Genomic DNA, 13,479 nt, shown 5'->3' with positions numbered 1-13,479 from the left:
ATTCAGGTGAGCATAGATAGCTCTCAGTAAGGGAAATAGGAAATCCAAAATACTTCTCTCTCCTTTCTACCCAGCCAGAGACTAAAATACACCTGCATGGAGACAAACCCATCTGGATCATCTTTACCCTACTGACATCAAAATCTCTCTCTGAACAAGCCCCTTCATCTCCAATGAGATATTACCCCAGGAGCTTGCTGGAATCTAGCCTCCCTTCGATCAGAAACCTTTGTCAGTCAAGGCAATAGGACAAGTGCATTGCTGCCTGTGACTGCCTGCTGAGTTGATGAAATGTAATGGTCAGAGATTGCACCAACATAGAAGTATATTGAAGGCAAACCCTAAGAAAATTAAGAGTTTAAATTATCCTCCACATGTCCCACGTCCCACTAAAATTAATCCAACCCACAGGTAACTTGGGCAGAAATGTCAATGTCAGGATGGCACAGTAAATGAAGCTGCAGAATAAATGATGTTTAAATGAACTCACTCTATTTTTTATAATCCTCTCTTAAGAGGTAATTGATTCATATGTACCACAGGCAGGGTCATTTGGAAGCCGAACACTGTTTCCATCTCATACTGTAAAGCTTTAGCAAATTAGGACAAGTTTTAGGAATTAGGACAAATCAGCAAATAAGAACAACCTTAGGTATCAGTAACTGCTACTGGTAACAATTCACTGCTACTGGTAGCATAAGAACATAAGAATGGTCATACTGGGTCAGACCAAAGGTCCATCCAGCCAAGCATCCTGTCTACTGACAGTGGCCAATGCCAGGTGCCCCAGAGGGAGTGAACCTAACAGGTAATGATCTAGTGATCTCTCTCCTGCCATCCATCTCCACCCTCTGGGCTAGGGACACCATTCCTTACTCATCCTGGCTAATAGCCATGAATGGACTTAACCTCCGTGAATTTATCCAGTTCTCTTTTAAACCCTGTTATAGTCCTAGTCTTCACAACCTCCTCAGGCAAGGAGTTCCACAGGTTGGCTGTGTGCTGCGTGAAGAAGAACTTCCTTTTATTTGTTTTAAACTTGCTGCCCATTAATTTCATTTGGTGGCCCCTAGTTCCTATATTATGGGAACAAGTAAATAACTTTTCCTTCTTTTATACCTGCCTCTTGAAATTTCCACTACATGCTTCTGACGAAGTGGGTATTCACCCACAAAAGCTTATGCTCCAATACATCAGTTAATTTATAAGGTGCCACAGGACTCTTTGCCGCCTTTACAGATCCAGACTAACATGGCTACCCTTCTGATACTTTACTTTTCCTTATTCACTTTCTCCACACCGCTCATGATTTTACATACCTCTGTCATATCCCCCCTTAGTCTCCTCTTTTCCAAGCTGAAAAGTCCTGGCCTCTTTAATCTCTCCTCATATGGGACCCGCTCCAAACCCCTAATCATTTTAGTTGCCCTTCTCTGAGTGTATTCTAATGCCAGTATTGGGCGGGATTGAGATGAGGAGACCACATCTGTACACAGTATTCAAGATGTGGGCGTACCATGGATTTATATAAGGGCAATAGGACATTCTCTGTCTTATTCTCTATCCCTTTTTTAATGATTCCTAACATCCTGTTTGCATTTTTGACTGCTGCTGCACACTGCGTGGACGTCTTCAGAGAACTATCCACGAAGACTCCAAGATCTTTCTCCTGATTAGTTGTAGCTAAATTAGCCCCCATCGTATTGTATGTATAGTTGGGGTTATTTTTTCCAATGTGCATTACTTTACATTTATCCACATTAAATTTCATTTGCCATTTTGTTGCCCAATCACTTAGTTTTGTGAGATCGTTTTGAAGTTCTTCACAGTCTGCTTTGGTCTTAACTATCTTAAGCAGTTTAGTATTATCTGCAAACTTTGCAACCTTACTGTTTACCCCTTTCTCCGGATCATTTATGAATAAGTTGAATAGGACTGGTCCTAGGAGTGACCCTTGGGGAACACCATGAGTTACCCCTCTCCATTCTGAAAATTTACCATTTATTCCTACTCTTTGTTCCCTGTCTTTTAACCAGTTCTCAGTCCATGAAAGGATCTTCCCTCTTATCCCATGACAACTTAATTCATGTTTGGTGAGGGACCTTGTCAAAGGCTTTCTGGAAATCTAAGTACACTATGTCCACTGGATTCCCCCTTGTCCACGTTTGTTGACCCCTTCAAAGAACTCTAATAGATTAGTAAGACATGATTTACCTTTACAGAAACCATGCTGACTTTTGCGCAACAATTTATGTTCTTCTATGTGTCTGACAATTTTATTCTTTACTGTTGTTTCAACTAATTTGCCCGATATTGACGTTAGACTTACCAGTCTGTAATTGCCGGGATCACCTCTAGAGCCCTTCTTAAATATTGGCATTACATTAGCTATCTTCCAGGCTTTGGGTACAGTAGCTGATTTAAAGGACAGGTTACAAACCATAGTCAATAGTTTCGCAATTTCACATTTGAGTTCTTTCAGAACTCTTGGGTGAATGCCATCTGGTCCCGGTGACTTGTTACTGTTAAGTTTCTCAATTAATTCCAAATTCTCCTCTAGTGACACATCAATCTGTGACAATTCCTCAGATTTGTCATCTACAAAAGACGGCTCAGGTTTGTGAATCTTCCTAACATCCTCAGCCGTGAAGACTGAAGCAAAGAATTCATTTAGTTTTGCCACAATGACTTTATCATCTTTAAGTGCTCCTTTTGTACCTCGATCGTCCAGGGGCCCCACTGGTTTAGAAGGCCTCCTGCTTCTGATGTACTTAAAAAACTTTTTGTTACTACCTTTTGAGTTTTTGGCTAGCTGTTCTTCAAACTCCATCAGATTACATCAGATAGGAGTTTTCTACAATCCCTTACATATGAGTAACTGCTACAGGTAGCAAATTCCGGTGCAGAAAAGGGGTCGCCTGAGCGGGCGGGAAAAGCGCCTACCCAGTCTCATGTCTCCCTCCTGCCCAATGCAGGCCAGGCCAGCTTGTCTGGAGGATAGGATTGGGGCCCAGGTCCCGCTGTGACCGCAGGATGCAGTACCGGGTTTACAGTGGCACCAGGCCCACACTTGGAAGTGGCCATGTGACTACTTGGGGGCCCACAAAGGGTTAATCCAGCCCTGGCCACAGCCCAGCAATGTGAAGTCAGCAACTTCTCAGTGCTGGTTGAAACCGCGCGCAGGCACAGCAGGGACTGGGTGTTGCAAGGCATGCTGGGAGGTATGGTTTGCACGCCACTGCGTTCCGCTGGGGCCTTGGGATCTGCGCTGCCAGCTGCAATACTAGTCCCAGCATGCCCCGCGCAATGCTGTGGGCTGCCCCAGGTGAAGCGGGCAGACCAAAAACAAAAAACCCCAACCCCCCAGCAAGGAAATAGTGCAGGGAGAGAGTTCCCAGTGCTGACCCTGCTTGGTCCCCTGCCCCCATGGGGCACGGCGGGAGGGGCTCGAGGCTCACCCCACCCCTGAGTTTGTCCCGCTCTCCTGGGGCAGTGGGAAGCCAGGAGCGGCCGTGGTGCTCTGACTCCCTGCGTGCAGCTCTCCCAGCCATGGGCTCCTGGGCACCATCTGGTCCCTGCAGCTTTGCATCGGGGGGGTTGAAGGTGGTTGTCTGTGGCCCCCACGGGAGGGGGGCGGTGACAGCAGGGCTGGCTGCCCGCTCCCTGCCGGTGGCAATGCCCAGCAACTGCCCCCGCCCTCCAGGGAGGGCAGAACACGGCTTGGGGGGAAGGGGCAGTTGTGGAGTGAGTCTGGGTTCAACGGGGGAAGCTGGTGGTGACTCTGTGGGGGAGGAGGATAGGAGAAGCAGGGTGTGAAGGTGGAGGGGGCAGAAGGAGGGGATAGTTCCGGTTGAAGCTGGGGGTTGGTTTGGGGGGGCAGTAGAAGGGAGGAAGGTGACAGCCCTGGGGTGAAAGTGTGTGTGTGGGGGGTGAGTGGTAGCAGGGATATTGAGAAGAGCCCTTGTGTGAAGGTCGGGGTTAGTTGTGTGGGGGGGGGCAGTAGGAGAGACAGGGAGAGGAGAGCCCAGGTGTGAACGTTGGGGTAGAGGCTTGAGGCTGGGTTGTGGTAGCCTTTGTGATAAAGAGTGTGTGTGTGTGTCTCTCAGTAGTCTTTTCTCCCAGCACCAGCAATTTTCCTCCCCACACTCCACCCCAGTAACTTAAGTTTTGTACCAAACTAGAAAATCCAGCTTTCAAAATTGTATTTATGAAACATAAGGAGAGGGTGGAGGGGAGATGCAGGTGCAACTCTACTGAGGGGTACATTGGGGCTTAATATGGCTCATAAATGTGCTAGTTAAGCACTTGTGTTCAGGGCCAGAAGCAGGCCCTGGGTGTTTTAACAAAAAAAGCAAAACTAACAAAGAACCTCCTCCCACACAAGTAAACCAAATTCAAGAGTATTCTGAATATATTGATGTTAGCCCAGTTTGTTCTCTATGGACTGAGGGAAGGTCTTAATCAAGTATGGCTTCAAATATCTTACTTTGTTTTTGAATAAATGTTTTCATCTCCATCCCAGCAGGACCAGGTTTACTGTGGCACCGTTGCACTGGGCCCACACTTCGAAAGGGTCCATAACGACTACATGAGGGCTCACAAATATATTTGGCGTCAGGCCCACAAAAGTTTAATCTGGCCCTGGCAGGGCAGACCTATGTGGAGGGCAGGATCAGGGCCCTGGCCCTGCTGTGAGTGCAGGTGGGCCCGTGCGGAGGCAGGATTGGGGCCCCGGCCTGTGAACGTGTCTAGATCACACAAGGAGTTGAAACCAAATGACAAACACCCCTTTTAAAAAAACCTTGTTTAATTAGATCTGTGAAAATTCCAGGGAGATCTGGGATGAGACGCTAGAGCCGGGCAAGTGATTGACATAACAGCTGTCAAATAACAGCTGAGAAAATCACAAAGTTAATTGAACGAGTTATTAGACACACAGTGATCCAGCTGGACGCATGGCCCCTTGCAGCAGGAAGTCCAAGCAGAGAGCAGCTCCTTGTAGTCCCTCTTAGATGCTATCGCAGCTGAAGCTTGGACTCTGAGGCTGAGTTGGGAAGTTTGTGGTGTCTCCAGGTGAAGCCACATTTAAGTAACCAATCTCAGAAGGCTGAGACGGTGATAAAGAAAACATGGACTTTGGGGTCTCGGTTCCTTCTTCAGGCTTGACATCTTGAATGGCTCTCAGAATGCCGTGGGAGTTTGACAGCCCTGTCACTGAGAAGCTGAAAAAGAATTTCCATCACTAATTCACTTTGCAAACATCTGCCTATGGCAGTCACCTGGCCTCCACTATTGTAGCGTCTAAGTGTCTCACAATCTAACACGCACCCAGTGGGCAGGGCAGTGCTATTATCCCCCAATTACAGCGGGAAACAGGCTCAGAGAGGCTGAGTGACACCACACAGGAAGTCTGTGGCACAGCAGGGACTTGAACCCAAATCCTAGGCTAGTGCCCTACTGACTGGACTATCCTTCCTTTCTCTGCAACCTTCCCAACAGGTTCTCTCGCCAGTAAGGCCATGCTTTAAAGGAACAGGGCAATTTGTGTCACAAACAGGTGGTTTTTAATTTAAAAATAAATGTTTTGGAGCTGTTTTTGGAAAACTTCATTTGGGAGAAAAGTCAGTAAAATGTGCTTAAACGTGTGTTCAGAAATGTCCATTGCTGTTGCATATTTACAGTGCAGTGCTGATAATATCTGTCAAGTTGCTTTATTCTTACACTGTCTTGCACAGAATATGTTTGCTAATGTTTATGGCAAAACCCCTGAGTAACCTAAGTCAATGTGCAGCTGCCCTGCGACCCTAGCCCTGCTAACCAGCAGAAGCAAAACTTTCTCTTCCCACTCAGTCCCATATCACCTTGATCAACATGGGCAGGGCACCAAGTTCTGGGTCTCCACACCTCACTCAATCCTCATGCCTCCCCAAATCACCTAGTTTCCCCCATAACCCACTGTCCCCCAACTCAACTTGAGGCAAGCCCCAAGCCACCCAGCTCTCTAGATGGCTGCTCCCCCGTAACTGTGATAGACTCGTATTTCCCTTGCTCCCTTGGCTCCTCCTAACCCACAGTGCCTCCAAGGCTCCCCACAAAAGTACACCCCTACAAGCTCCTGTGACCCAATGGCTCCCACCATGATTATTCCAACCCCTCTACCCCTCACTGCTCCCAACCTAAACCTTAGAGACTCCATTTTCCTCTGAGGAGCCCCCAGACTCCACAGTGCAAACAATGCCGAACTCCTGGCTCTCTGATGGCACCCCAGCACTCTGTGCCCCTTCCTCAGCAAACCAACAGCTCTTTATTGTTATTAATTACGTGTATTGCAGTGGTACCTGGAAGCCCCAACCAAGGAGCAAGGCCCATTGTGATAGGTCCTTTACACACACAGTGGAAAGCTCCGAAGGGCTTACAATCAAAGTAAAGGAGGCAGCAGCTAGCAGAGGATGGTTTAGCCACTCGACCACACCTATAACCCCCCTAAAATTCAATTCCTCCTTAAACACCCCTTCTTCACATGACCCCTGCTCCCCCTTAGCCCTGGGAGTGTTTGAGGGAGGGCTGTAGCCAGAACCCAATTTCAAATTTTGGGCAGGCCAATGGCCCACGATCCTCCAGGTTAGGTACCAGGATCTTCAGGAGAAGGTCACTGCCCTTCCCATACCCACAGGGGCATGGCCTGTTATGCAAACTAAGCTGGCAAAGCACTGGCCCTATCTTTTATAACAAGGCCTTGGGGGAAGCCCTCCCCCAATGGGCAGGGTTTCTCTGTGTGTATGAGTAGCCCCACCAAACAGGGGTGGAGTGGGGCTTCCCCTTAGCATGGGAGAAACCCTGCCCATTGTAGGAGGGGCTTCCAAAGACCCAGCGACCATAAGATATGTATTAGAGACCAGGATGCTGGGGGACAAGCATGGGAATCCCTTTGCAAGGGTTTCTTAATCCCTCTGTCTCCTAGGGCACGGGCCGAGGGCTTTTTTTGAAGTTGCACTGCAAACAGTTTTGCAAATTATCAAGTCCCCTGAAGAAGAGTTGTGAGAATGGGACTAATGGTTATTATGATCTACTGACAGGACAGACAGCTTATGGAATTGTGGGAAAAGGCCTAAAATCTTCTAATGAAGAAGAACCCAAGCAGGCTGGGATTTTGTTGAAATTTATTCCGAAAGCTCTATTTTGTGGTTGTCTTTCAGACTGTTTAGGAAATGACACTTAGCGCTACAGGAGAAGGTTCACTCCCATGTATGGTTATGGAGACATTAAGCCCGAGATCATGAAAAAGAAAAAACGGTTACTCACCTCTGTAACTGTTGTTCTTTGAAATGTGTTGCTCATATCCATTCCAATTAGGTGTGCGCGTGCTGTGTGCATGGCCATCGGAGGATTTTTTACCCTAGCAACACCCGGTGGGTTGGCTTTGGAGCCCCCTGGAGTGGCGCCTTCATGGCGCTCGATATATATCCCAGCCGACCCATCACCCCCTCAGTTCCTTCTTGCCGGCTGCTCCGACAGAGGGGAAGGGGGGCGGGTTTGGAATGGATATGAGCAACGCATCTCGAAGAACAACAGTTACAAAGGTGAGTAACTGTTTTTTCTTCGAGTGCTTGCTCATATTGATTCCAATTAGGTGACTCCCAAGCCTTACCTAGGCGGTGGGGTCGGAGTAGAGCAACCTGAATTGTAGGACCACTCTACCAAACGCCGCATCATCTCTTGTGTGTCGGATGATAGCATAGTGCGAAGCAAAAGTGTGTACCGAGGAACAAGTTGTGGCTCTGCAGATCTCCTGGATCGGCACCTGGACCAGAAAAGCCACTGATGAGGGCAAGCGCAGATGAAGACATGATCTATGAAGAGATCCACTGAGAGGAGACCAGGAGGCCTTTGATCTGGTCCGCCACCTCAGCAAAGAGCTATGTCAAGTTCCTGAACTGCTTCGTACACACGATGTAGGAGGCAAGGGCCCTATGGACATCGAGGGAGTGCAGCCGCTGTTCCTGGTGACTGGCATACAGGTTTGGATAAAAAACTGGAAGAAAAATGTCCTGGCTAATATGGAAGGCAGATACCACCTTGGGAAGAAAGGCTGGGTGGGGCCGAAGCTGCACTTTATCTTCATGGAAGATTGTGTAGGGTGGTTCCAAGGTAAGGGCTCTGAGCTCAGAGACACGCTGTGCCGACGTGATAGCGACATGGAAAGCCATTTTCCAGGAGAGGCAGAGGAGGGAGCAGCTGGCCAGTGGGTCAAACGGGGGCCCCATGAGTTGGGAGAGGACCAGGTTAAGGTCCCATGTGGGGACTGGCTGTCGAACCTGTGGGTAGAGACGGTCCAGGCCCTTGAGGAACCTGCCAACCATGGGATTGGCGAAGACTGAGCGACCATTTGTGCCTGGGTGAAAAGCCGAGATGGCCACAAGGTGACCTCTGACAGAGGATGCCGCCAGGCCCTGCTGTTTTAGGCTCAGGAGATGCTCCACAATGAGCGGCACGGACGCCTGGAGAGGGGGGTGTTGCACTGAGCGCACCAGCACAAAAACCGCTTCCACTTAGCCGTACATGTGACCTGAGTGGAGGGCTTCCTGCTGCCCATCAGCACGGGCTGTACCGAATCTGAACAGACACATTCTGAAGGGTTCAGCCAAGCAGCATCCATGCCGTGAGGTGGAGAGATCGCAGGTCGGGATGGCAGAGGCGACTGTGATCCGGAGTAATCGGTCGGGAAGAAGAGGCAATGGGACTGGAGCATCCACAGAGAGCTCCAATAGCACAGTGAACCAGAGCTGTCTGGGCCACGCCGGAGCCACCAGAATCACTCGCGCCCTGTCCCTGTGCACTTTGAGCAAGACCCTGTGCACAAGGGGGAACGGGGGAAAGGTGTAAAATAGTCAACCCATCCACAGGAGCAAGAAGGCATCTGTGAGAGAGCCCGGGGAACGGCCTTGGAGGGAGCAGAAAGCCGGGCATTTCCGATTGCTGCGGGAGGCGAACAGGTTGACCTGGGGAAACCCTCACCTTTGGAAGATGGGGAGGATGACATCTGGTCGGAGTGACCACTCGTGGGAGCGGAAGGACCTGCTTAGGTGGGCCGCCAGCGTGTTCTGGACCCCAGGGAGAAAGGACGCCACCAGGTGAATGGAGTGGGCTATGCAGAATTCCCACAGTCGAACTGCCTCCTGAGAGAGGGGGGAGGAACGGGCCCCCCCCTTGTTTGTTGATGTAGAACATGGCCATGGTGCTGTCTGTGAGGACCGCCACACAAGGACTGAGCAGCCGCTCCTGGAAGGCTTGTCAGGCAAGGCGTACCGCCATCAGTTCCTGTACGTTGATATGAAGGGAGAGCACGGAAGGGGACCATAGGCCCTGCTTCTGAATGTCCCCAAGGTGGGCACCCCATCCCAGGGTGACGCATCCATGATAAGGGACAAGGAGGGCTGTGGGCTGTGAAAAGGGACTCCTTTGCATATCACCAGGGAATCCAGCCCCCAGTGGAGGGAGGCCAGGATCCGCTCTGGGACGGTGGCCACCAAGTTCAGGCTCTCTCGACCTGGGCGATAGACTGATGCCAGCCTGGCTTGTAATGGGCGGAGTTGAAGTCTGGCATGCCTAGTCATGTATGTGCAGGAAGTCATGTGTCCGAGAAGACTCAAGCACCTTCTTGCCGATGAGGTTGGGAAGCTCTGAAGGCTCCGGACAAGGGCCACTATAGCCTGGAAACGAGCGTCCGGCAGGAACATAAGAATATAAGAACGGCCACATTGGGTCAGACCAAAGGTCCATCCAGCCCAGCATCCTGTCTACTGACAGTGGCCAATCCCAGGTGCCCCAGAGGGAGTGAACCTAACAGGTAATGATCTAGTGATCTCTCTCCTGCCATCCATCTCCACCCTCTGACAAACAGAGGCGAGGGACACCATTCCTTACCCATCCTGGCTAATAGCCATTAATGGAATTAACATTCATGAATTTATCCAGTTCTCTTTTAAATCCTGTTATATTCGTAGCCTTCACAATCTCCTCAGTCAAGGAGTTCCACAGGTTGACTGTGCGCTGAGTGAAGAAGAACTTCCTTTTATTTGTAAAAAGAAAAGGAGTACTTGTGGCACCTTAGAGACTAACCAATTTATTTGAGCATGAGCTTTCGTGAGCCATTAATTTCATTTTATGGCTCCTACTTCTTAAATTATGGGAACACATAAATAACTTTTCCTTATTCCCTTTCTCCACACCACTCATGATTTTATATACCTCTATCATATCCCCCCTTAGTCTCCTCTTTTCCAAGCTGAAAAGTCCTAGCCTCTTTAATCTCTCCTCATATGGGACCTGTTCCAAACCCCTAATCATTTTAGTTGCCCTTTTCTGAACCTTTTCTAATGCCAGTATATCTTTTTTGAGATGAGGGGACCACATCTGTATGCACTATTCAAGATGTGGGCATACCATGGATTTATATAAGGGCAATAAGATATTCTCTGTCTTATTCTCTATCCCTTTTTTAAAGATTCCTAACATCCCGTTTGCTTTTTTGACTGCTGCTGCACACTGCGTGGATGTCTTCAGAGAACTATCTACGATGAATCCAAGAACTTTCTCCTGATTAGTTGAAGCTAAATTAGCCCCCATCATATTGTATGTATAATTGGGGTTATTTTTTCCAATGTGCATTACTTTACATTTATCAACATTAAATTTCATTTGCCTTTTTGTCGCCCAATCACCTAGTTTTGAGATATCTTTTTGAAGTTTTTCACAGTCTGCTTTGGTCTTAACTATCTTGAGCAGTTTAGTATCAACTGCAAATGCCACCTCACTGTTTACCCCTTTCTCCAGATCATTTATGAATAGGTTGAATAGGATTGGTCCTAGGACTGACCCTTGGGGAACACCACTAGTTACCCCTCTCCATTCTGAAAATTTACCATTTATTCCTACCCTTTGTTCCCTGTCTTTTAACCAGTTGTCAAGCCATGAAAGGATCTTCCCTCTTATCCTATGACAACTTAATTCACGTAAGAGCCTTTGGTGAGGGACCTTGTCAAAGGCTTTCTGGAAATCTAAGTACACTATGTCCACTGGATCCCCCTCGTCCACATGTTTATTGACCCCCTCAAAGAACTCTAATCGATTAGTAAGACATGATCTCCCTTTACAGAAACCATGTTGACTTTTGCACAACAATTTATGTTCTTCTATGTGTCTGACAATTTTATTCTTTACTATTGTTTCAACTAATTTGCCCGGTACTGACGTTAGACTTACTGGTCTGTAATTGCTAGGATCACCCCTAGAGCCCTTCTTAAATGTTACATTAGCTATCTTCCAGGCATTGGGTACAGAAGCTGATTTAAAGGACAGGTTACAAACCATCATTAATTGTTCCTCATTTTCACATCTGAGTTCTTTCAGAACTCTTGGGTGAATGCCATCTGGTCCTGGTGACTTGCTACTGTTAAGTTTCTCAATTAATTCCAAAACCTCCTCTGGTGACACTTCGATCTGTGACAATTCCTCAGATTTGTCACCTACAAAAGACGGCTCAGGTTTGGGAATCTCCCTAACATCTTCAGCTGTGAAGACTGAAGCAAAGAATTAATTTAGTTTCTCTGCAATGACTTTTTCGTCTTTAGGTGCTCCTTTTGTATCGCGATCGTCCAGGGGCCTCACTGGTTGTTTAGCAGGCTTCCTGCTTCTGATATACTTAAAAAACATTTTGTTATTACCTTTTGAGTTTTTGGCTAGTTGTTCTTCAAACTCCTTTTTGGCTTTTCTTATTACATTTTTACCTTTTATTTGGCAGTGTTTTTGCTCCTTTCTATTTACCTCACTAGGATTTGACTTCCACTTTTTAAAAGATTACTTTTTATCTCTCACTGCTTCTTTTACATGGTTGTTAAGCCACGGTGGCTCTTTTTTAGTTCTTTTACTGTGTTTTTTAATTTGGGGTATACATTTAAGTTGGGCCTCTATTATGGTGTCTTTGAAAAGTGTCCATGCAGCTTGCAGGGATTTCACTCTAGTCACTGTACCTTTTAATTTCTGTTTAACTAAGCTCCTCATTTTTGCATAGTTCCCCTTTCTGAAATTAAATACCATAGTGTTGGGCTGTTGAGGTGTTCTTCCCACCACAGGAATGTTAAATGTTATTATATTATGGTCACTATTTCCAAGCGGTCCTGTTATAGTTACCTCTTGGACCAGATCCTGCGCTCTACTTTGGACTAGATCGAGAGTTGCCTCTCCCCTTGTGGATTCCTGTACCAGCTGCTCCCTTAGCATTTCATCGTCACTATCACTGTCCTGGGCAGGTAGTCGATAATAGATCCCTACTGTTACATTCTTATTAGAGCATGGAATTACGATCCATAGAGATTCTGTGGAACATGTGGATTCATTTAAGATTTTTATTTCTTTTGATTCTACATTTTCTTTCACCTATAGTGCCACTCCTCGCCCCCCACGTACGACCTGTTCTGTCCTTCCAATATATTTTGTTCCCTGGAATGATTGTGCCCCATTGATTGTCCTCACTCCACCAGGTTTCTGTGATGCCTATTATGTCAATATCCTCCTTTAACACGAGGCACTCTAGTTCACCCATCTTATTATTTAGACTTCTAGCATTTGTGTACAAGCACTTTAAAAACTTGTCACGGTTTATTTGTCTGCCCTTTTCTGATGTGTCAGATTCTTCATGTGAATGTTTCTCGTCTGATCTGGCCCATATTTTGTCCTCTTTCCTCCTCTCTTCCTGACTAAAACCTGGAGAATCTCTATCACTAGACTCTCCTCTAAGAGAAGTCTCTGTCCGATCCAGGTGTGCCTCTGCAGCGATCGGCTTTCCTCATCTCTTAGTTTAAAAACTGCTCTGCAACCTTTTTAATGTTTAGTGCCAGCAGCCTGGATCCTTCCTGTATAGGCTGCCCCTAACCCCAAAATTTCCTCAGTTCCTAACAAATCTAAACCCCTCCTCGCTACACCATCGTCTCATCCACGCATTGAGACTCTGAAGCTCTGCCTGCCCACCTGGCCCTGCGCCTGGAACTGGAAGCATTTCTGAGAATGCCACCATGGAGGTCCTGGATTTCAGTCTCTTTCCTAGCAGCCTAAATTTGACCTCCAGGACGTCTCTCCTACCCTTCCCTATGTCATTGGTACCTACATGTACCACGACCCCTGGCTCCTCCCCAGCATTACACATAAGTCTATCTAGATGCCTCGAGAGATCCGCAACCTTCACACCAGGCAGGCAAGTCACCATACGGTTCTCCCTGTCATCACAAACCCAGCTATCTATGTTTCTAATGATCGACTCTCCCATTACTAACACCTGCCTTTTCCTAATGACTGGAGTTCCCTCGCCCGGAGAGGTAACCTCAGTGCGAGAGGATACCCCAGCATCATCTGGAAGGAGGGTCCCAACTATGGGAAAGTTTCTCTCTGTTTCGGTTGACTGCTTGTAATGGGGCGGCGGCCGCA

General features: G+C 47.6%; 1 protein-coding gene across 3 annotated transcripts in view; it reads right to left on the bottom strand.

Moving 5' to 3' along the window:
* Positions 1–4,806: 4,806 nt before the first annotated feature.
* Positions 4,807–13,479, bottom strand: part of CCDC30 (coiled-coil domain containing 30) — a 137,303-nt gene continuing 128,630 nt past the window's right edge. For 2 of the 3 annotated variants that reach the window (XM_084652015.1, XM_084652017.1), the window contains exon 26: positions 4,807–5,222. In XM_084652015.1, coding sequence (XP_084508141.1) covers positions 5,009–5,222 — 214 coding nt within the window. In that variant the 3' untranslated portion in view covers positions 4,807–5,008. The remainder of the gene's footprint in view (positions 5,223–13,479) is intronic. The other variant, XM_084652016.1, reaches the window with a different exon arrangement.

Source organism: Lepidochelys olivacea (genome assembly GCF_965140295.1).
Source record: "Lepidochelys olivacea isolate rLepOli2 genome assembly, chromosome: 18".
NCBI lineage: Eukaryota > Metazoa > Chordata > Testudines > Cheloniidae > Lepidochelys > Lepidochelys olivacea.
This window is presented reverse-complemented; position numbering and strand designations above follow the sequence as displayed.